The sequence below is a fragment of the Sorex fumeus genome, unplaced genomic scaffold, assembly GCF_029834395.1.
Source record: "Sorex fumeus unplaced genomic scaffold, SorFum_2.1 ptg000063l, whole genome shotgun sequence".
Taxonomy (NCBI): Eukaryota; Metazoa; Chordata; class Mammalia; order Eulipotyphla; family Soricidae; genus Sorex; species Sorex fumeus.
The window spans coordinates 57,563,015-57,586,740 of record NW_026606120.1 but is presented as its reverse complement, the minus strand read 5'-3'; the positions used below and the strand labels follow the sequence as shown (position 1 = coordinate 57,586,740).

Here is a 23,726-nt window from a genome sequence, read left to right as displayed (position 1 = left end):
GAAGAAAGATAAGCCGGGTCTCTTCTGAATTTCTCAGGGAGCCCTGAAACACGGCATGCAGTGAGTGATGACCCTGAGAGAGATGTTTAAGTCCTCCATTCGAAATGAAGGACTCTGTCTCTATCCCACCACTGCAGGAGGCAGAGGCCCTGTGTCTACAGCCTCCCGGGGAGGGAATGTCCGTAGCCCACGCTGACTCTGTGTGGCCTTTTGCTTGCCACATGGATGAGGTGATTGGGCTCAGCTTCCTTCACAGATTTGTTTTCCGGGGTGATTGGGGTGGGGGGTAGGGGCTGGCTTTGTCTGGGGCCCTGTTGGTGGAGACTATTAAGGCAGGATTCCCAAAGGTCCAAATGAGTGCCTATTTCTAGGACAGGCAGCTCACGGCTTCCTTGAGCCACCTGCAGCAGCCTCTAGAACTGGAGCACAGGCCTGGGGGCTGCCGTTCTCTGACAGGGGCTGGAGGATGGGAAGACTTTCCCGAGAGGCCTGTGCTTTATATCATTTACTAAAAATACTATGTTAATTGACAGGTGGCAGGAGGAGTCGGACAGGAAATATATGCAGGGAGCAAAGGTATCTATCACTTTCATCAGGTCCCCATTTCACAGTCTTTGCATATGAGGCATATAATTAATGTTGGCCAAGCGAGAGCCAGAGAGATGGAAGGTTGGAACAAAGGTAGAAAGGAACAAAGAGTGAGAAAGCAAACGGGAAACATGGGCATGAGTTTTTCCAGGATATATATGGGTTGAAAAATTATGCTCTTTCTAAATTGAAAGGGATTTTAATGATTTTTAATGATCTCGAGCAAGGGAATTCAGAGCTTTGAGAGGCAAACATACCATTGCTACGCAGGACTGTGTGTTATAGATTGAAGGTGCTCCATAACGTGGACTTGCAGGACTGCAAGGTCCATTATTAGAAAGCTTCTAGGTCAGTGGATCTCAATTGATTGAATATAGATCCATCTAGGGTATTATTTTTTTTTGCAGGGGTGGGGTAGGGGGGCACCTAGATGTGCCAAGGGCTACTCCCAGCTTGTGCTTTGCTCATGATGGAGCTTCAGTCTCTGGTATGTGAAGCACGGGCTCCTCCTTAGAAATCTCTCCAGCCCCCTGGGGCGCCTTTGAAAAATAAGGCTCTGGGCATTTGTTTCCAGAGATTTGATCTCAATGATCTAAGGTGGAGTCCAGTTATCTGCATCTTTTTTCCCCACCCCACCCCCACAAAGCTCTCAGGTGATTCTTCTATGCAGCCAAAGATGAGAAACACAGCTCTAGGCCTACACTTCACTTCCACAAATGTGGATACTGAGGCAGACATCAGCTTCCCTAAGCTCACGCAGCAGATCCAAGTACAGAGAAGCCACTGAGGTATCCAGACTCATGGCTCAAATGAGCAAATGAAATATTTATCTCTTTTGGAGCCATCTGTGTGTGCAGAAATGGGCTAACCCAACCCCTTCCACCCCTCCCCACATTTTTATATTATTCATATCAGAGAACAGGCTGGCTGCATCCTGGGTCTGTTCCTCCTGGTTTCCCATCCTGAAGTCCTCAGGGCTCATTGAAGTCAAATTCCCAATTCATAGACCACCTACCAGTTCTGGAGTTTCCAAGAACAGGATAACAGTGGTACCTGTCCATGCATATTGTCAGTGTGTAAATGTGTAAATGTGCAAACGAGAGCACATTTACACATGCCCACTTCTGTAGGAACTGTGCAAAGGATCATCTACATGTGGGCACTTGCAGAGAGAGCATTTACCTGTGTCCTTATAAATCCCTAACTGTGGGGACAGGGATGTGGCTCAGTGCTAGAAGCACTAGACTTGTATGCTTGAAGTCTGGGTACAACTCCCCACACCACGCACCAGAAGTGTGAGTCAGGGTAGGGGGATAGCTCAAAGGGCTGGTGCACATACCTTCAGGTGGATGTTCCAGGCTTGATTCTCTCTCCCCTCGAGTGGTTCCCTGAGCACTTCTGGGGAAAGAATCCAAACACTGAGAAGGAAGTGGCCTCTGAGCCCTGCTGGGTGTGAGCCCCAAAACAAGCAAACAAAAAATCTTCATATGGTGTCCGTGTGACCGCTTATCATATTCAAAGTGAGCAATAGAAAATAAATTATCTAGCATCTACCCTTGACAGGCAGGCTTAAATGGTGGTGGGAAAATTCGAGCAAACTATAATGCCCCAAAGCAGAGAGTGTACTGGGGAGACTGTCTGCCATAAAGGCAGAGTGAGGACTGGGATGGGTGCGGGGGAGGGATAATTGGAGTACTGGAGATATTGGTGGTGAAAAATGTACACTGGTTGAGGGATGGTGTTCAATCATTGTATGACTGATACTCAAACATGGAAGCTTTGTAACTGTATCTCACGTTGATTCAATTAAAAAAAAAAGTCTTAATGTGGGTGATAAAAAGGTTCCTATCAGCATCAGTATATTCGGCAGGGTAAATGTGTGAATGGAGAAAAAATTCTGAGATGTTGTGAGACACACCCATAATTACGTACACGTATGTAAAACCGAACCCACATTTATAGACTCCATATTTACACTGGTCAGTGGAGGGATGCAGATGTCCATAGGTATGTGGCTGACTGACTGTCTACAGGTGCAGGGTGCAAGTTTCTGTGCAGAGAGGAAAGGTCTTTTGCTATTTCATATTGCCTTTCTCCAAAATGCTCACGGGGAAATATGTGTCTAGAAAAACAGTGTCTTTCATGCTTAAATATATCTCAGCATATATAAATGAAACATGATATTGTGCCGACTGAGATGCTACCCATTAACACTGTTTATCACTGATAGAATTAAATAACCCATGCAAGGCCTGGTAGCATTTCTTACAATTTTATTTAACACTGTTTTGCCCAAGCAACATTTGGCAAATGCCACGTAGACACTGCAGATGACGGCAATGAATACATGATTGATGGTACATAACACAGCACAGGAGAGGAGGTACTGAGGAGCAGCTTCCAAAAATTCCAACTGCCCCCATCTTTCTTTGTGCTCAACTTATTTTCCCTCCCTCCCCACACCTGATTAAAACCCATCCCTTCACACTTCCCTAGGAGGTCTCTGCATTTGTAGTAGAGACAGATAAAATGGAACAGGGGGGATTTGAAGAGATAACAACACTCCACATTCTGGTTCTGGAATGTCTCTGCTCCTCCCCGGTCTGTGGGAGGCAGGCCCAAGCCACAGGAGGGAAACTGAAGGAAGTATTCCTGTAGGTTCTTGCAGACCCTCTTCTAGTGGCTGAACAGAGTTACTCATTCAGTATGCGTAAAGAACACTCAAGGACTGGAGAGATGAGGCCCATGTTTGATTCTCATGGTCCCCAAAGCACTACTGAGAATGACCCCTGAGCCCAGAGCAGCATATATCTGGCAAAAAAAAAAAAATAGGAAAAAAAGAAGAAGGCAGGAAGGAAGTGAAGAAAGAAAGAAAGATAGATAGAGAGAGAGAGAGAAGAAAGAAAGAAAGAAAGAAAGAAAGAAAGAAAGAAAGAAAGAAAGAAAGAAAGAAAGGAGGACTGGAGCAATAGCACAGTGGACAGTGCATTTGCCTTGCACGAGGCCATCCTGGGTTCGATTCCCAGCATCCCATATGGTCCCCTGAGCACCGCTAGGAGCAATTCCTGAGTGCAGAGCCAGGAGTAACCCCTGTGCATTGCTGGGTGTGACGAAAGAAAGAAAGAAAGAAAGAAAGAAAGAAAGAAAGAAAGATAGATAGATAGATAGATAAAGACAGATAAAAAAGAGATAAATAAAGAAAAGAAGAAAAGGGCCAGAAAGATGGTATATTGGGTAAGGCATGCATCAATCCCTGGCATCTTATATGGTCCCCTGAACCTACCAGGAGTGTGATTCCTGAGTGCAGAGTCAGGAGTTACCATTGAGCACTTCCGGTGTGGCAAAAAATAAATAAAACAGAAAAAGAGAAAGGGGGAAGAAAGGAGGGGAAAAAGAGAAAAAGAGAGAGAGAAGAGCACTGAACTCATCAACTAGTAAGAAGAGCACTGAATTGATCAAGTCAGTAGCAAATCCTTCATAAAAGATTAATAGAGGGTCCTAAGAGATAGTACAACAGGTAACGTGCTTGCCTTGTGCACAGCCCAGCTGGGTTCAATCCAAATACACCAAATTATGCTCAAGCACAGCCAGAAATAATCTCTGAGAACAGAGCAGAGTAAGCCCTAAGCCCAAACATGCCTAGTCCAAGTCACCCCCTCTCCCCACTAAACAAAATTCATAGAAATAGTTATCTGCTTTTTAAAAAAATATATTATTAAAGAGGAAGCTATCCCCTCCCTAGAACCCAATGAGAACAGCTTTGCACACAGGGGCAGGCTGCCAGCTTTCCTTCCCAGTACGTGTGCTGCCACCAGCCTTGAGGGCGAAGTTATGAACAGCCTGAGAGCCAGGCAAGCTGGGATCTTCATCTCCAAGTCCAGACTGAAGTTTCAAAACAGGGCTGAACTTCAAAAGAGAGTTATACCACCCAAAGATGTTCCCCAACCACAATCTGGTAGGGGAATGAGACCCCACAAATTCTGGATAAGTGGCACTTGTTTTGTGTGTGTGTGTGTGTGTGTGTGTGTGTGTGTGTGTGTGTTCAGGGCTTATTCCTGGCTCTGTGCTTCAGGATCATTCCTGGTGGTGTTCAGGGGACCATAAGGGATTCCAGGGATGGAATCCAGGTCAGCCACATGCAAGGCAAGCACCTTACCTGTTGTACTATCTCTCTGGACCAGCTGGCTCTTGTTAATTTTCCTTCATCTCCCAGGAGCCAGAGCAGATAACACAAATGGAACGTTGAACCCAGATCTGTTTCTCCCAGTCTGAATTTCATTTTGGCCTGGCCTACTCCTGTCTTCTTACAGCCCAATTTTCTCTCACTGATTCCTTTCTATAGACCCGCATCTCTACTTGAAACTCTAAGGCCCACTAGAGCATGGAAGGTGTCATCTGAGCTGTGGCAGATGCCCCCTCTGCCATCAGGGAGAGCAGCCACCTGACTTGAGGAACCACTGGAGGTCAATAATACCCCAAAGGCACAAATCGTCTTCACATGGTCCGAAACTTATTTCTCCAGAGCTGGGTGTCTTGGTGTTCCTGAGTGAATACAGAAAAAAAATTAAATTTCCTTCTATTTGGATGAGAAATCAGAAGAGTAAAAAGCACCCGTCCATGAATGGGACACACACACACACACACACACACACACACACACACACACACACACTACACTCCTGTCCACGCAGACAAATCATGAATCATCTCCGTGGCTGAACACTTTAGCGTTCGGTAATATTCTCAGAGGCCCAAGGTTTTCAGGCAAATCCCAGGTCTGCGCACAAGGACACCACATAAATCCCTCCCCTTATGAAAGGCCGGTCTGAGCAGATGGGACCACTCTAAAGTAAACTGTGGAGCCCCCTGGTTCATCTCTGGAGGAGCAGCGGGGACTGGACCCACCCCACCCGAAGAGCACGCAGAGCAGCGGACAGCAGCTCCTTTGCCGCTGAGGTGCACAGTCCCTGTGATCGCTCTCGGAGGAGGGTGTCCACTTGGCCACAACCCTCCATACCCTCCTGGCCAGATATTTCAGATCCTGAAGGCAGACCAAAGGAAACCAAGTGGCGGCCACAGCCAGAAAGCAAATCGGGGCATTGAACAGAGGAGCTCGGAGGAGAGGAGAGACCGAAAGGCCTTTTACATCCAGGTTTTTTCCAGGCTAAGGATGGCATGCAACTCCACTTTCTCATAACCTGCCTCATTCACGTTTATTAAATGCAAGATGTTTGTTGGGAGAAGGAAGAGTCAGAGAGTTCAGTGCTCAGCAGCGCTGACTTCCTCCGCCCTGATGACTCTCTCACCCACCCACGTCTGCCTCAGCCTGTGTGCCGCCCCACAGTCCCTACTCCTCCCCAGGTATGTCAGGGAAATGTCAGGCAGGTGGATGGAGAGGGAGACAGACCCAGGCACCCCTGGTGAGCCCCGGGAAATGCATGGACTGTGAAATTACACCAGAGCTAGGCAACTTACCACCACACAGGAACCCTTGGGGTACTGAAATAATTAACTTGCTAATCAGCTACACCTTGCTCTTTCCTTTCTTCCTGAAAAAAAAAAAAAAACGGTTGCAAATCGTCTTCACATCAGGCTCCTATGTCAGTCACTTGGAGACAAATGATGCTTTGGAAAGAATATACTCTCTGCCTCCTTGTGGACTGAAATGGGTCAGACCAAGTTGGGCTTCCTCTTCTTCACCTTTTAGAATCAGGCTAGGGTGGGGGTGAGGGGTGGGAGGGGATGGACATGGTCACACAGAGAATGTTTCTGGCAATACAGGATTTTTTACCCCCCCCCCCCCCCCGTCCACAGCACAGGGCTTTTCCATCTCCGCTAAGCTTTCCTGCTTCTGGTCCTCTTTAGACTGCTTGCTGGCGCTAAACGGCCAAGATCCATGTGGAGAAAAGAGGATTGATTAGAATCGTAATAATAATCCCTGGCATTCGTCCGGCTTTAGCGTTTACAAAGTGTTTTCACACATTATCTCATTCGGTCAGAGGAGGTCGGAGCTGGAAAAAAAATCCGAGCAGTCATTCAGCCCAATCCCCTCACATTGGAAATGTGGAAACTGAGGCTCAGGAAGATTAAACATCCTCCCTACAGGCCACTGCTAAGGACGGTATACCCAGGTCTCCATATTCATCGTCTAGAGATCCTGTTCCACCTCAGTCCTCTGATAAAGCTTATGATCTTTGTTTCACTGAGAGTAAAAACCAAGAAACTAACAGATGCAAGAGTAGGCCAGAAGAATGAATTAAAGCAGCTCTGTAAGAAAAGGTTTGCTGGGGGAGGCAATGAGACCAAGTTCATTAACACACTTGCCTCACTGTCTCTTTGTCCCTATCATCTCCCGCTTCTCATGAGGTTTAAAGACAGGAACATTATGCAGTTTGGGATCTAAGGCTTAGTCGGCTGCAGATCTAGTCTGGGGAAGGGGGGCTTTGCTCAGACTCATCTGGTACCTACATTCCCAGGATTCACAGCTTGCCAGGCTTGCCTGTGCATCTGGGTGTCCACTCAAGACATTGGGTTTAGCAGTGAGAAGCAGACATCTTGATCCCTTCACAGATCAGATGATTTGCAAATTAATAGCTCTTTCCCCCAAGGCTCTGAGCAGGTGAAAAAAAAAAAGAGATTTCTGGTCTGGTGGGGGGTGGGGAGAGGATTGGAAAAATACAAAACAAGAAGCAGCAAACCTGACATTGGATTCTGTCGGAAAATGCCTTCCTGAAACTGGCGTGCATGCATGCGTGTGTGTGTGTGTGAGAGTGTGTGTGTGTGTGTGTGTGTGTATGCATGCGTGTATTGGACCACAGGTCCACACCAAACTCTCTGGCCGCTGGTTGCCCTGGCCTATTGGAAGCTAAGTGGTTCCTTTGTGTGTTCGTTTATTACTAAGCCCAACTCTTTTTCCCTCTAAAACTCCTTCTTCTCCCTGTTGAGCTGACCATGCCTCTGGATTTATGAAGAGAGATGTTTTAGCAGAAATCCCCCAGAGTGTCCCATCAGCCCTAAATCCCAGGCCCGCTCACCCCCCTAAGACCCCATGACACAAAGCATGCCAACACGGCTTCCTCTTGCCTATGCATTAGCCATCCATTGTGGCAACCTGACATCTCTCACACATAAAACCGTAAGAGAGAAATAAAATATCTGTCTCTGGGCGAAAATAAAGCTTTGCCTCCCTCCTGATGTATAGGATATAAAATAAAGCCGCGGCTCCAATAGTGGCTTTTCCTTATGCCAGAGTTGCCTTTGCACACCCAGAGACAATGAAGACGGATGGTTTGGGACAAGGCCCAGCCTCCTGAGGCCGCCTTCACCCTTTTTTATTATACGCTCTCCACTCCCACCCCTTCCCCATCTTTTCCTTTCTTCCTCACTTTCTCTCCTTTCTGGTTTAAATCTGCCTTTTATATGCCCTTCTCTTTCTTTCCTCTGGAACTTTGTTGCTTACTTTCTTTCTTAAACGTGACAGAGACGCTGAGAGACAGCCAAGTTATTCACCTCCTCGGACACACCCACCAGCTCTCCTTGCCCCAGCTCCCCCCACCCCACCCCCCAGACTATTCCGACCCCTGTGACTAATTTTGCTGTTACTGCTTAGGGATTTGCTTTGGTCAAAAGTACAAATATCCCCAAGGGACAATTAGAAATGTGTTTAGTGGGGGAGAGGGGAATGGATATTTTTTCTGGGGAGCAGTCCTCTCCCCCATACACATACACACATACTCCTTGCCCTCCCTAGGGTGGGTGTTTTGGGGGTCTCAGGCATTATTTAGCCTCTGAGGAAACCCACAGAGTAAAGCTGCCACCTGGAACGAGTGAGTCTTGTCCTTCACTTCTCTAGCACAAGCCTCCAAGCTTCGGGGCAGCTCAGCTACCCAGGGGTTGGACCAAGTGTCACACTCTCCCTGGCCTCCTTCCTGGTCCTGAGAACATAGAGTGCTGTGTGGGGGTGGGGGCATAAGAACCCCCTCCCCATGCTCACATAGATAGAGCTGTCCTCTCACTCCCAGGGGGCTTGCTTCCGGAGCCCAGAGGTTGACTCTGTGGGCACCCTGGGGACAGTGATTTTTCCAGTGCTTGGGGGGTGGGGGTGGGAATGGGGTGGGTGTCTCCAGAAGGTTCTTCCCCTGCTGACCCTGACTTCTTCCCTCCCATGTATATCGTTCCATCTCCCCAAGGCCAACCCATTCAAAGCTTCACCTAAGCCTGGGAGAGCCAGCTTGCAAGAGCAAACTCAGGGGACTTTGCAGGCAGGCGGTTTGGTTGGATCCAGGCACCAAATGGTCCCTTGAGAGCCAAAACCAAAACCTCACTGGCACCCCAGGACTGCAGAACACACCCTGGGTCCTAATAAAAGTGAGCGGTGATGAGAAACAGGGAGAAGAACAAGAAGTCGTCGGGGGGCCAGGGGGCTATGGGTGTTGCGGGGGGGATGGGGGAACCGGGTTTGGAAGGAGCAGTGGGTGGCTTCAGTCTCTAAGACTGAAAAAGGGCCTCAACGTCTGTGGGGGGGGGCTTTGATCACCCCTCATCTGTGATCTTCATTAATGCTGTGCAAACATGGAGGGACTGATAAGGCGGCAACTTCTATTGAATTCTACCCCCTTCCAACACACACACACACACACACACACACACACACACACACACACACAGAGGGATGGGGGTCGGCTCAGAAAAAACTGTATTGCCGTCCCAAAGGTGGAGCGTCTGGGGTCCTCCCTGCGCAATGACCACTGCCGATAGGTGGGGGTGGGGGAGAGTCAATTAGCGCAAGGATTAATTACTCCCAGGCCCGAGTCCCGTTTGTCTTCCTTACCCGGTGCGCGTGCGTTCAGACAGAGGAACACCGGCAGGCACCCAAATACACATTGTTGTCACGCCGTCTTAGACGTTTTATTTATTTGCTGGATTCCTGCCCGGAGCTCCGACTCCCTTTTCCACAGGCGCTGAGTCTCCCACCCTACCCGCTGCCTCTTTCCCTCCCGCCCCCGACCGCGCCTGTCACACGCCCATGCCCCCCGCAGCCCCCTGCAGCCCCGGCGCCGCGGATGCCCCGCGCGGTCCCACTGTTCTGCGTCTCTTCCCGCCGCTTTTTCCCCCCTTATTTATTTATTTATTTATTTATTTAACCTCCGGGTGTTTGCTCTGCGCCTCTTTTCCATTTGTTTTCCTCTGTAAAGTCTCTACCTTGGGTCCTCCAGTTTACTTTTTCTCATTCTTCCTGTTTTTTTTTTTCTTTTTAATTTCTTGTGCTTGGCGTTTCTGCCCTCTCTACCGCATCCCTCTCACCCCTGGAAACCTCCCTCTTCCTTCCCAGACCCTGCAGGCCCCTTCTGAGCTGGCCTCTGAGATCATCACGCTCGACCTCACTCCTAGCCATCATCCAGGCCGAGCCCCTCTGGTCCTCGTGGGAAGCCGCCACTGTTTACCCAGCCCGAGCGCACACCGTGAAGCCTCCACCCAGACGACTCAGCCCTTTCCTGCATGAAACCTTGGAAAAATGGACAAAGTACACAATGGAGCAAGGAGATGCCCCTCCACACCCCCCCCCACCACACACACATACTTCCCCTCATTAATTGTGCGCTGACCCAGGGATTTCTTCACATACACCCCCAAAAGGAGATAATAATACCCTTGCTCCCTCCACCCTTTATTATGCGGCTCAGGGAGATTGAGATCTAAACTGTAAAGTGCAGTGCATAAACTGGTCATTTCCAGGGGAGAGTGAGGGAGTGAGAGGAAGGTAAACGGAGGCAGGTGGAAGGACAAAGAAAAAGGAGAGATGAGGAGAGAGGTCCGGGATGGAGCTGAGAGGCACTGGTCAGTTTGAGGGTCCTTGCGCAGTCTCTGTCTGTTTGTGTGGGCTCAGACTGAGTGATCCCTGTTCGCTTCCTCTTCCAGGAACCATGAGGCTGATTGCACCCTCTTCCTGCACCCCTGGATTTTCACTCTGCCCTAAGCACTGTGTCCTTTCATGGCCTCAAGGTCCCTTTCCCTGGGTCGTTGGGCTGCACCGAAGGGTAATAAGCAAATGTGGCTGTGTCCAGGGGTAGATGCAAGTGTGGTTCCGTGGCAGGCAACTATGGCAGGCAGGGGAACACAGGCCTGTCCACCATTCCGGAAACCGAGGGACCTGAAGTGAGGCTAGGAACCCAGAAGGATGCTGGAGGAATGGGTGCAGGTGAGGGTACCATTAAACACCACACACACACACACACACACACACACACGCATGCATACACACTCTGTCCCACTACAGGTAAACTGGGAAGGCTGGCAGAGAAAAAAAAACTTTCCTCACCCCTATGTGCTCTGAAAGAGACTTCCTGGCACTTCCGTAAAAGTGCCTAGGCATGAGGTGTGGAGGATTCTGTGGTCACTGAGCAATGGATCCGCTCTGACACTGACACACCCTATCCCGAATTCACATCCCTTGGAGCCACGGGTATGGCTGTGGTGGATCTGGGATGGGGAGTGGAAATAGGCACGTCAGGATGCAGGAGGCCGAGAGCGCAGCAGGGAGGATGGCGGCTGGCAGCAGGAGGACAGAGGCAGGCAGCCTGCTCGGAGCACAGTCTGCTTTTAATGCTTTCAATGCGGAGTTGAGCCAGAGTCTTTGGAGACAGCAGATTTAGAGAGCTGGGTCCGTTTGCTCCTCAAATCTCTACGGCCAATGGTGTCTTCAAAGTTCAATGAACTGAGAATAAGTCTAAGATGCTGCTGCGGTGGAGGCATTGAATCTGAACTTAAAACCGGGAATAAGCCAAGAGGCTTGTCCGGGCTTGCGTGTGGGACATTCATCCAAGTTGTTAGCCCAATGCTGGCATCAGTTTCTGCGGATCTATTTACAAAGTCATCTGGACACTGGGACAACGGAGCTAGGGATCAGTCCAGTGCGTCCTTCAACTTTGCTGCATCGGTGGCCTATCGTCTTTAGGAAGGGACCTTAGTCCCACACGATGAACTGTTGAGGTTACTGCCCTCCCAGAGGGACAGAGCCACCTCCTTGTGCCCACCAAAAAGCACCGCTTCGGGTCTTGAGTTTAGGAAGGACTGGCAGAGGGGTCCAGCTGTCACCCCCTTGGTCCCCGATGACTGTCCCCCCACCCCCTCTGCTTTGCATGAGAAGAAGCCCAGCTGGGGTTGGGGGCGGGGTAAGCCGCTCGGGACATGGTTGACTATAGATTCCAGAAAGGGGCGGTTGGGTCAAGGGGCTAGTGCCAGGAACTGAGACAGCTGGAGGTTGAGGGGCGGTAGAGTGTGGGAACACTCTACCGGCAGCCCTCACCCACTGCCGAGAGATAGAGGAGTCTCGTCTGGAGTGGGGAGAGACGAGGACCTCAAGTCATGAGGCTCTCTTAGTGCCTCCCCAGTCTTGGAGCATCCAGTAAATATTCCTTGCCCCTGGAGGTTTTAGAACTCAGAAGCATAAAGTCAAGTAGGGGCTGAGGGGCTGGGGTCTGGGTGAAGGGTGGCATCTGCTTAATGAGCCACTGCCCTGGCTCCCATCAGAGTTCTGGAGTCCAAGTGTCCTGGAGCTGGGGAGGTGGTGAAGACCTTCAGGGGTCTTATATACTGAGGTCTGGGAAGAGCACCAAAGACCTGTCCCTCGAGCCTCGGCTTTGCTTTGGTTTCTGCTGAAAGGGGGACTCCATGGCCAGGCGCCTGCTACGTACGACCTCAGTGTTTCAAGCAGAGCACTGGAAGGCTTGGAGGCAGGAAAAAGCGGCGGGAGTCCTAAAACCCCAGTCTCAATCTCCGGGGAAGAGAAAACCAAATTCACTTTAGCGTCTGGCCGGTTCGTGGGAAGAGGGTATTCCTTCTGCAAATTGCTGGATTCCCTACCCACTCAGGTTCGCTGAAAATACATTTTGGGGTGCAACGGGGGCCCTATACGGAATGTTTGTGCTTCACACCGCAGAGTGGTGTTAAAAAAAAAATCCCTAAATATCAGTTAAACCCGGCTTCATGGCTACTCCACCCCCCTCCCCAAACAAAACAAAACAAAACAAAACAAAAATGAGGAGCCAAAGCATCTGCTTAGACTCACAATGGGGCTCTGCTGAGGGAGCCACCCCCCCTCCCGCTTCCCACGGAGATGGTGTGGCCCAAACGGAATCTGGAATTGGACGCGCGGGGCCAGAGAAGCGGAGTCGCTCTTCAAGGCTAAGCATCTCAAGACCCTGCCCCCGACCCCCAGGTCTGAGTTAACTTGCCCTAGTGAGCAGCTCTCCGGACTTTAGACTCGAGAAGGAGGGAGTTCTGGGCTTCCCTGGTCTGGGGAAACGGGTGCCAGCCCGCCGCTTGGAAAGTGTGGGGGTGAGCGGGATGGGAAGGGAAACCAGGGCCACTCCGCCCGTGGGCTGTACCTCCGAACCCACTGCAGTTCTCAGAGCAACCCCCGGACGTCCCCACTTCGCACCGCCACGACAAACACCCCCGACCGCTGGGAGGGCCCCAGGTTTCCCACCTCGGTCTTTGTTTTGTATGTAAAACATGCCTCGGGATCACAGTTTTCTCATAACTTCTCGCCCGGGTTGCAACTCCTCACCCAAAGCGTTTCCCGCCTTTTTTTTTTAACTTACCCACCCGACTCGCCCCCCAGCTCCCGAGCGGGCTCCGCGTCTCTGTTCTCCCCCGCCCCCACCAGGAAGCCGCCGGAATCAACTTTCCGAGACCGCGCAGCGGGCAACAGACACCCAGATCTACGGGCGACCCGGACCCAGTGGACTTTGAATGGACTAGAGGAGGGAGCGCAGAAGGAGGGACCCGAGGAGGGAGATTCGGCTGCCGCGCGCCCATCCGCCACTGTCTCCCCCCTCTCACCCCACCCCCACTCCCCAACACACACACACACACACACACACACACACACACACACACACAGAGCCGCGCGCAATGTGCCCGAGACAAACTTTCAGGACAAGAAAACGAGAGGAGAGGGAAAAGAAAAGCCAAATAACCGCTGAGTTGCAGCGCCAAACTGTGCACCAGTAACCGGCGGCTCCCGGCCCTGGGGTGCCCCAGGCTTCCATAAAGCTTCATCTTTTGAATGACTCCCACCACCACGCACAACTGTGCTCTCAACCAGTGCCTAGTCTCGTGTCCCTCCGAAACCCACGCCTTACCGGAGCCAGAGAGGACGCGGCACCTCGCTGCCCGCCGGCCCGCGCGGCGCCGCCGACCGAGGATGCGGCCGCCGCTGATCCTCTAAACGCGGTCTCCCCGCACTCTCCCTGGCCGGGGGATGCAGAATGGTTTACAGAGGGACCGCGAGCCGCTGATTGGTCGCAGGCCGCCGTGACGTCGGCGGGCGCTGCATTAAGGCGAAGGGGGCTTCCAGACCTCAGCCAACAGCCAGGAGCAGTGACCGAGCCGCCGGAGCTGGGGTGAGACACGCCGGGGCCGGCGAACTGGGCCAGGAGACCAGGAACCAAGGGACGCTTGTCCAGGGAGAAACAGCAACGAACCGCAGCCCGGGCGGCGGCCCGTGCCGACCTGTTCCAGCGCGCAGAACTGTAGCCGCTGCGCCAGGACGTGTTTTTCCTAAAGCTCTCCAAGCGACTCCTCCTCCCCCACCCCCCCGCCCGACTCCTCCCGCTGCAAAAGAAAAAAAAAAGAAGAAGAAGAAGAAGAAGGAAGGAAAGAGGCTAGAAAGATTTGCCACCACAACGGGAGGGGGAAAAAAAGAGGGGGGAAAAGAAAAAGAAAAGAAAAAGTCGAGCGATTGTGGGGTTGAACGCAAGCAGCCGGAGCGGGGGCCAGCGATGCGGGGCTGCGCGCCCGAACGGCCGGAGTTGTTGACCAGAGCCACGATGCACGGCCAGGCGCGGTGAGGAGCCAGCGCGCGTTCCCTCCTCGAAAGAGCCCAGGCGTCGGGAGGGCAGTCTTGAGGACACACAAGCCGCCGGGCAGGCCACGGGGCTGAGGTGATTGGGCCGGGGTGGCGGGCAGGAAGCGCGCGCACTTGGCTGAGTCCGCCGGGAGTTGTCTCTCTCTGTTCCCGACTGACACAAACACTTCTCCAAAGCGGGGGAGACCTAAGCTACTGGAGCAATCTACAAGGGCTTCCTCCGGTCCTGCCCGCGCACCCGTGAGCCCCGGCCTGCCCTCGCCCCCGCCCCCAGGCTCAGCGCGGCCGCCCCGTGCGCCCCTACCCACCCGCGCCGCGCGATGCCGACAGTTTAGGATCCAAAGCTTCTCTACTCGCTTCGTGCGCTTCCTTTCTTTATAAAAATAATAATAAATAAAGACGAAAGAGGAGGAGAAATCCCGGTGGCGGGCAGCCAGGCACGCGCTCACCCGCCCTTAGACCCCGACAAAAGCAGATGCACTTTGACTTCTGACAGCTCTACCTCAAGCCGGAGGGAACCCAGTGGCGCTTTCTCTGCAACCCGAGCTCGCCGCGGCGTCCGCGTCCTTCTCCGACTTCGTTCTTATTTATTTCCGTCCCTGTCCGCCACCTTTCTCGGTGACCTTCACTCCTCCGTGAGCTCCGAGCAGAAGAGTCTCTTTCTCGCCCGCCTGCGACTCATCCCGTTGCTCCCGGAGCTGCGGCGGCGCTGGTGTGCCCCGGAGCCCTGGGATTTCCCGGGCTGCACACTCCACGGAGGGCGCCCCCAGCCCTTCCCCCATCAGCCTCGCCTCCACCGCTCCCAGCTTCTCCCCTTTTGATTTCGTAGTGCTGGGTTTTGGCTTGCACCACGGAGTGTGTCTCCTTTTTTGAAGGGACCGGGGAGCTTGTCGTCAGTAGGCTGCAAGAGTCTTACCGTCAGCTCTACCTGCGCTTCTCTCTCCCGGCCTCACCCAACCAAACCAAAGACCATGGTGCACTGTGCCGGCTGCAAAAGGCCCATCCTGGACCGCTTCCTCTTGAATGTGCTGGACAGGGCCTGGCATGTCAAGTGCGTCCAGTGCTGTGAATGTAAATGCAACCTGACCGAGAAGTGCTTTTCCCGGGAAGGCAAACTCTACTGCAAGAACGACTTTTTCCGGTGAGTACTTCCTTTGAGCACCTCGAAGCCTCCCTAACCGCAGATCTTAACCGGCCAGCTTCGGATCAGAGGTCAGCGGAGGAGGAGGAGGTGGCGTTGTGTGCTGCCTTTGGAGAGTGCAGCCAAGTCCCACAGGCTCCCTCCTTGCAGCCAGCTGGTGAGCTTGGAGCCCTGGTCGTGGTCCTGCTTATATCCTGAAATGGTGGGTCCGGGCTGAGCTGCACGTGCCTGGGAAGAAAGCAAAATTCTATGTAAACCCACCTTGACCCAGAAGCCCCTCCAAGCTTAGCGGACACTGAGCCTTGGGCCTTGTACGCAGAGTTTTCATCTTTCCCCAGCATCAAGGGTTCTATCGATTGTACTCTTGGAGTCTGCCAGGGTTTTTGTTTTGTTTTGTTTTGCTTTGCTTTTGTTTGTTTATTTTATTTTATTTTTGAGACTAGAAGCTAAGGCTAGCTCTCTGCTTTCTCTGCCTTGGAGAGTTCTTGGCGGGAACTGTCCGGTCAGCCTGTCATGGCAGAATCAAGAATCAGCTTGGCCCTGAAGTGTAACCTGCCCGCGCCAGGGTCTTTCCTAGATCCGGATGGCCTTCAAGTTCTGAAGGCAAAATACTGCTCTGTAGTGTGTCACATGCCCCATGCTGGCAGTGTCCCTTAAAGGCCTCTTCCCTTGCTTCCCCGGTTTTCCAGGTTGGCTGAAGGTTTGGCCTCTACATCAGTGGGCAACCTGGGCTCTGAGGTGCCGGCCCACTAGAGATTCCCCCAGGCACTGCCCCCACACCCTCACCTCCGAGGTGAAATTCCGAAGAATGCCATGACCCCACTGGTGGAGGCTGGAGACTTGCCCCTGTGCCCTTCTGATGTTTAGCATTTTAATCTTAGTCTCTCTTACATTCACTATCTTGCCACCAAATCTACCCAAACATCAAAGTCAACCAAGAAGAACAAGTGCAAAAACAAATTGTAATTCCACTGTGAGGCTTTGAAATCAGCGGGTTTCCTTCCCTGGCCTTGATTTTCTTTGAGTTTGTGCCTGTGACCCACCAAACTGGGGAAAAGGGTTTGAAGTCACTTGGTCTCTGTTCAGAGGCCCGGGGCCAGTTCTGTGTCCAGACACTCCTGGATTCAAGGCTCTAATTTTGGGGATCCCCGCAGCAGAGCATTGCTGTGCAGGCAGAGTCCAGGAGCTTTCTCGGCCTTGGAGTTTTCCCGGTTCTGGCTGAAGCTGAGCTGGGGAACGGCCTAGAGCGGGATGCCAGTGGGCCCCTGGAGGCTGGGCGACTGCCACCTCTAACCCCACTGCGCCTTGCGCTGATGCCCGTCTGCCTGCCTTGGGGCTTGGACGTGGGGGCAACTCAGCTAGCTGCATCTCCAGGGGGCCTGGGGTTTGTTTGTTTACCCCAGCTTTAACCCAGAGCCTTCTGGGGAGTGTGGAGAGGCTTTCTGCGGTTCATGAGAGGAGGTTTAGGAGAGAAACATGGTGCTCCGCACTCGTTCCTGTGGAGTTCTGATCAAATTGGACTGTTTTCCGAATATATTGTGTATAACCAGCCTCCCTCTCCCTCGTGCTTTACAACGCTGCATTTTACCCCTTTAGGACCACGCTGGCCATTCCGGGAGAAGTGGGGAGCAGCTTGGGCCCCTGCCTCTCTCATTCTAACCGTGGATATCTCCTCCCTGACTTTTCAGCTGTGTCCTGTGCTCTCTTCACCTTCTTGCTATTCCTGCACAATCTCCCGTTTTATTTTTATTTTATTCATTTACTTTTTTATTTTTGTGGCTGTCTCAAACCTCCTCCCTTCTCTACTTCCTCCACATTCTCCTATCTCCCTCCATCTCGATAGCATTCTTCCTCCAGGATCTTTCTTCTGGCTTTAGCACCCCCCTGACCTCTGGTCATGCTGTCCCCCCCCTGCAGGTGTTTTGGTACCAAATGCGCCGGCTGTGCACAGGGCATCTCCCCTAGCGATCTGGTCCGGAGAGCCCGAAGCAAAGTGTTTCACCTAAACTGCTTCACCTGCATGATGTGCAACAAGCAGCTCTCCACAGGCGAGGAGCTCTACATCATCGATGAGAACAAGTTCGTCTGCAAAGAGGATTACCTAAGCAACAGCAGCGTCGCCAAAGAGAACAGCCTCCACTCGGGTAAGGGCCCGCGTCTGGGACCGTGGGGGGGAGGGGTGCAACGACCAGCGGAGGCCTTTGCTCACCTGTCCTTTGCCTGTCTCTCCCCCTCTCCCCGAAGCCACCACCGGCAGTGACCCCAGTTTGTCTCCGGACTCCCAAGACCCGTCGCAGGACGACGCCAAGGATTCGGAAAGCGCCAACGTGTCGGACAAGGAAGGGGGCAGCAACGAGAACGACGACCAGAACCTGGGAGCCAAGCGGCGGGGTCCGCGCACCACTATCAAAGCCAAACAGCTGGAGACGCTGAAGGCCGCCTTCGCCGCGACGCCCAAGCCCACGCGCCACATCCGCGAACAGCTGGCCCAGGAAACCGGCCTCAACATGCGCGTCATCCAGGTCAGGACCCGGGCGCGCCACTCTCTGCTGGCCATCTCTAGACTCACAGGGGTCCTTCCCGCAAGCGCTAAGGCTGAGCTCGGGCGCGGCTGGAGTGCGGGAGGTCAGGGACTCTGTGGAGCTGTTGCAGGGGTCTGGGGAAGTCTGGACGCATCCCTACGCGGCACCACCTTCGAGGTGCCCTCTGTTGCGATCAGAGCGCCTAGAAATCCCGACGCCTCCTCCTCTTTAAGGAGCTACGCTGGAGTTAGCGGAGGGCCGGGGTAGTAGGGGCGGGGAGTGGCGGGTTGCTCAGCGGAAGGCTGTAGCTGGGGACGCTGTCGACCTCGCAGCAAGGGTTGGCACCCTTTTTTCCTGAGCGGTCCTGTGCGGAAAGTGGAACGGTCACGGGGCCGATTGTTCCCGCTGCCTTCCGCACTCGAGACGGTCATCCTCTATATCCCCAGTCACAATTTTGTGCGTCTCTCGGTCCGGTTAAACAAGCCCCTGAGCAGAGATTGTTTTTGTCCCACGGACCCCGCCAGAGGTGGGACGTCTAGGACTGAAGGGCAGGTGGTCCCTGAGAAGGCAGCTCTGCCTCCGGCGATGCCCTGGGAATAAGGAGGGGCGGCGCCCCCAGGGGCAGCGGTGTGTGTGCGTGGGGAGGACGTGAGACCTGGTGATCAGTGCTGCACGTCTCTGATCCAAAGTCCGGGTCCGGTTCGCAGCAGGTTAGAGCGCCCCGCACTAGCTTGCAGGTGGCGCTCGGCAAAAGGACAAGCGCTCACGGACAAGGGAGATGGCAAGTCCTTGTCACTATTCGGGAGGGTGTGTAGTTAAGTCTGTTTGGCACCCGGAGGCCTCTTGTGGGTGTGCATTCGAGACTGTGGGAGTCACTCTCCTCGGAGAACCAAGTATTGTGGGAGGCAGTGCGTTCTCAGCAGCCTGGGCTGCTCAGGACCGTGAAAGGAAACGCTTGTGTCTGACGCTGGTGAGGGGAAGTTGAGCGTCTTAGTGTGGACAGCCCCGGTAAGTTCTAACTGTGACGCAGGACTCCAGCAAACGGCAGAGTAAACTCCAATGGCTTTGGGAATCGGGCCTGGCGTCTTTGGCTCATGATCCAACCTTTGGGATGCACTTGGAAGCATCTCTCTCTCTCTCTCTCTCTCTCTCTCTCTCTCTCTCTCTCTCTCTCTCTGTCTCACACACACACGTGTGTGCGGCGATTCCTGGAGGCTATGCAAAAGCTGGTGGGGTTTGCACGGCCTCACCCCTTTTCCCTCGCTGGTCTTGTGCGTTGCAGGTCTGGTTCCAGAATCGCCGGTCCAAGGAGCGCAGGATGAAGCAGCTGAGCGCGCTCGGCGCGCGGCGTCATGCCTTCTTCCGCAGCCCGCGCCGGATGCGGCCGCTGGTGGACCGCCTGGAGCCGGGCGAGCTCATTCCCAACGGACCCTTCTCCTTCTACGGAGGTGGGTGCAGCGCCCCGCGGCCGAGCGCGTCGGGTCAGGGAGGGATTCGTTGGAAGCGGGTGGCCGAGCCGGAGGCCCTCCTTGGCCTTTGCTGCCGGGCGGCGGCGGGTAGGGAGCAGTGGGTGGTGGCGCGGCACGGAGGTGGCGCGGGAGTGAGCGCCAATGCCGAATTCCCCACCGGGGATGGGTTGGGTAAGCGGCGGGGATCCTTGAGCCTCTTTCCAGCCCGCAGATCCGCAAGGGAGCCCCACCAAGGGCGAGCTTCCCACTTAACTCGCCCCAAGCCTGCCCTCCCACCCCATCCCACCCAGCGCTTCGCTCTGACCCCTCCGTGTCCCCATCGCCCTCCTCGCAGATTATCAGAGCGAATACTACGGCCCCGGGGGCAACTACGACTTCTTCCCGCAAGGACCCCCGTCCTCCCAGGCCCAGACGCCAGTGGACCTGCCCTTCGTTCCGTCGTCCGGGCCATCGGGGACCCCGCTGGGTGGCCTGGAGCACCCTCTGCCCGGCCACCACCCGTCGAGCGAAGCGCAGCGGTTCACCGACATCCTTGCTCATCCCCCCGGGGACTCGCCCAGCCCCGAGCCCAGCCTGCCCGGCCCGCTACACTCCATGTCGGCCGAGGTCTTCGGGCCCAGCCCGCCCTTCTCTTCGCTGTCAGTCAACGGCGGGGCAAGCTACGGGAACCACCTGTCCCACCCGCCTGAAATGAACGAGGCGGCCGTCTGGTAGCGGGGTCTCACCCTGTCCGCCGAGTGCGCTCTTGTACAGAAATGAACCTTTTATTTAAGAAAAAAAATATAGAAAAAAAAGAGAAAAAAACCCACTTAAAAAAGCAAGTCATCCCCCCACCCTCTACACTACCACCACCACCACCACCACCACCTCCACCACCTCCAGCCTTCCGGGACCATTTTCCATGGGGGGAGACCAGATGAGAAAAGGGGGACATGAAACAGGATCCAAATCTGCCTGGAGGTGGGACTGGGGTCCGCGCGCTGGCTGGCAAGGTGCAGAACTGGGGCTCGCAAAAGGAAACGCGGACTTCTCCTGGACCTCTTCCCACCAGGACCCGGATCCGCGGACACTTGCTGCGGGCGTGAGCGCCCCGTGGGCAAGGCGCGACAGACACCCACCCTGGCGGGTAGCTGGAGCACGGGGCCGCCCGCCACGGCGGGAGCTTCGGGGAGGGAGGCTGAGTGGCTCAGCCGAGCGCGCCCCGGGTGAAGAGCCGCGGGCTCTCCCGGGCCTGCCCGCAGTGTTTTGGCTCTGGGAAATCTCATTAATGTGGGCTCAGAGTTCAGCCGACGCAGCAACAAACTCTCATAGCTTCAGAAACGCCGACCTGCTGTGCATCAGGTGGGACTATATATATATATATTTTTGTTGTTGTCTATCTGATTTTGGTTTTGGTTTTGGTTTTGCCAAAATTGCAAAATTCTAAATGTCAAGCCCTCAATATCAACTCTTCTACCTTCACAAAGCTCGATCAACATACAGATAACACACACAGACATGCGTTGTAGGACGGTCTCCAGCCAGACCGCTCAGTAAAATGACTTGAACATCAGCTGGTAAAAGGAAAGTATTCTACCTTCACACACAAAAAAATTTAAAAAAAAAGACTATTGAACTAAAAACAGTCAACTGTTTACGTATAATGTTAAATTCAGGAGTTCAGTGTTTTACTAATATATCCTGTTTTGAAACCTCTTGTTCAAAAAACAAAATGTTTTGAGCAATCAACCAAAATTGTTCATTTTCTTTTTCTGTAGATGTTCTGACAGATTTGCAGGGCTCACAGCTCACTGTGCTAGTATGTGAAAAAGTGTTGTTTACACAAGGCAAAGAGAAAACATGATATTCAGACACTTGCCAAATAGAATAATTATAGCACAAATACTGTAAAGGTGCCTGGCACCACAACTTGAGAAAGTGTTAAAAAATAAAATTTAAAAAGTGTTACAAGGTTAAAAAAAACATCTTTGCTAATTTTTAGTCCTGTTGAACAGTCATGGAATTGTTAATATGACTTATATAGATCCACACAGGTTTTATTTTTATGTCTTTAAAATAAAAGTCCAAAATATTTAAATTTTATGGTCAAATATGCAGTCAACAGCTGCTACTTTTTTCTTTATATATTAAATTTCTCATATGTCTTTTATTGTTCTGATAAACCTAAGCTTGTGTGACCTCCAGTGCATATTAGACCATTCACTGTATGAAAGAAAACATGTTGAATCAATTTGTGCGTTTTTAATAAAAATAGAAAATCTGATGTTTAGATAACTGGTTTGTTATTTGATGTTTTAACACTAAAGTTTACCCCCTTTTGAAACCAGGAGGAAAAGAGGTAGGGCTATGCTATCTCTCTACCTGGACTTTAGCTGAACCCAGCTTGCTAAAGCCTACCAACTTCCCACCTCCCCCCACACGCCCCCACCCCTTTTTATGAACTACATGTAGATTTGCAGTATGTGGATTTAAGCGATACACCTGAAGAGATGTTTGCCACTAAATTAATAAGACTGAAATAGAAATCAAATCCATGGCTAAGAACGAGTGGCTCCCGTCTACGATTATGCATGAAATTTCATGTATTCTCTCCCTTTCTCTGCACATGCAAAACTGGACTTGTGAATGTCAGTTACCTCTAACTATATAGTTAGATATGGTGTCTTGTTCCTTTCAATTCAGTTCTCACAGATAATCCCAATTTCTAATTTGGTGGTATGAAAGATAATGTAAAATGAAGGCACAGTACAGCAAGAAATGTATTACTTTTATCCCTTTCACAGAACTGATATGAAATGGTTGTTTTGTATGGTTACATTTGCAGCCAGAAGGAAAGCCTATTTTTGCCGGCACAGGAGACATAACATGTTTCTCTTTTAAAAGATGAGTAAAAATAACCAACATAGAAGTCAAATGTTGATCAATCAATCAGATGCCAACAGGTTCTGAAAAGTACAATCCCTTCCTAGCTTTTCTTAATCGTGGAAGGAATTTAAATATTTTATCTATTAAGAAATGTGTGTGCATGTGTGTGTGTTTAATATCAGGCGGTATTAGAGTTCCAGAATTTTTTTTGTGTGTCACATAGATTTTAATCTGGATTATTTATTTCCCCATTTGTAAAATCAAGGGCTTTACATTAATGGTAAGTGATTTCCATGATGTTTTTATCTCTTGTAAAGACACAACCAACTGTATCTTTTCTGCTGAGGTGTTAAAAATAAGCAATATTCCATTGCATCCATGTCACTATGGTTTTTCCAAAGGGAATCAGAGTGGAATCGGATGGTATTCTTTCAGAAATCTAAGTATATGAAATACAGAGACTTTCCGAACTTCAGGCCTCTGCATGCACCACATTTATTTGTCTGCTTTGTATGCAATTACTGGACTGACTTGCTTTCACTCTTTTGGCGCTTTTATCTATTAAATCAGAGTCAACTTATTCGTGATAGCCACCCACCCCTGCCCCCCTTTAAAGAGATTCATTTAACTGAACGTGTGCTCATTGGGAAGCTGCATTTTCCTATCAAGGCTGCTGAATAATTTAACAGCTTTATTGTGGAACTGGGTCCTTAATAAGCGCCTTAGAGTTGGGTGCTGGGTGTGGACTCAATTCTTTTCTCACTTGAGCTGGCAGCAAAGTCCTTCCCCCTCGGTGCTGTATCCTAAACCCTAACAAATATCTGAACAGGTGGCAAAGCTTAGTCATATTGGAGGGGATGAAAAAGAGGGTCCCAGCTGAGCTCCATGGGGAGGATGCTCACCTTCAGTGTTGAGGTGTGGGAAGTGCTGATACATCCCACAGCCCTGCATGGACCTAGGAGAGTGTCCAGCGGGGGTCCTCTCCAGGGTAATTTTCTCTCTGTCTGCCCTTGGCTGCTTGGTCTCGGAGCCGGTCTTGAAATCGGCACTGCTATAGCTCTGTCCACCGGCCTCTCAGTGTCACAGCGATAGATATTGGCAGGGCCCTGGGATCTGGGACTTGATGAGATCTGGGATCTAAAAAGAGTGTCAGGTAGAAACGTGGTTTTTAGAAACTCTAGCTTCTGCTAACAGTGGGTTGATTGAGACAAAGAGGTTAGGGGTTTGTCAAGTCCTTCCTGACCACTTCAAGCAAATCCCAACTCAGCCCA

General features: G+C 52.0%; 1 protein-coding gene across 1 annotated transcript; it reads left to right on the top strand.

Moving 5' to 3' along the window:
- The first annotated feature begins 15,425 nt into the window (after positions 1-15,425).
- LHX1 (LIM homeobox 1) lies at positions 15,426-20,378 on the top strand. Its single transcript, XM_056127833.1, has 5 exons — positions 15,426-15,599; positions 17,517-17,743; positions 17,844-18,121; positions 19,404-19,569; positions 19,925-20,378. The coding sequence occupies exons 1-5, from the start codon at positions 15,430-15,432 to the stop codon at positions 20,302-20,304; spliced, it is 1,221 nt and encodes a 406-aa protein (XP_055983808.1). The 5' UTR covers positions 15,426-15,429; the 3' UTR covers positions 20,305-20,378.
- The last annotated feature ends 3,348 nt before the right edge of the window (positions 20,379-23,726 follow it).

What these genes read in the sequence shown, in the direction of transcription:
- LHX1 (XM_056127833.1), top strand. Translation starts at nt 15,430, where the DNA reads ATGGTGCACTGTGCCGGCTGCAAAAGGCCCATCCTGGACCGCTTCCTC. An exon ending in TGCAAGAACGACTTTTTCCG is followed by an intron (nt 15,600 to 17,516) that starts GTGAGTACTTCC and finishes CCCCCCCTGCAG; the next exon opens with GTGTTTTGGTACCAAATGCG. An exon ending in AGAGAACAGCCTCCACTCGG is followed by an intron (nt 17,744 to 17,843) that starts GTAAGGGCCCGC and finishes CTCTCCCCGAAG; the next exon opens with CCACCACCGGCAGTGACCCC.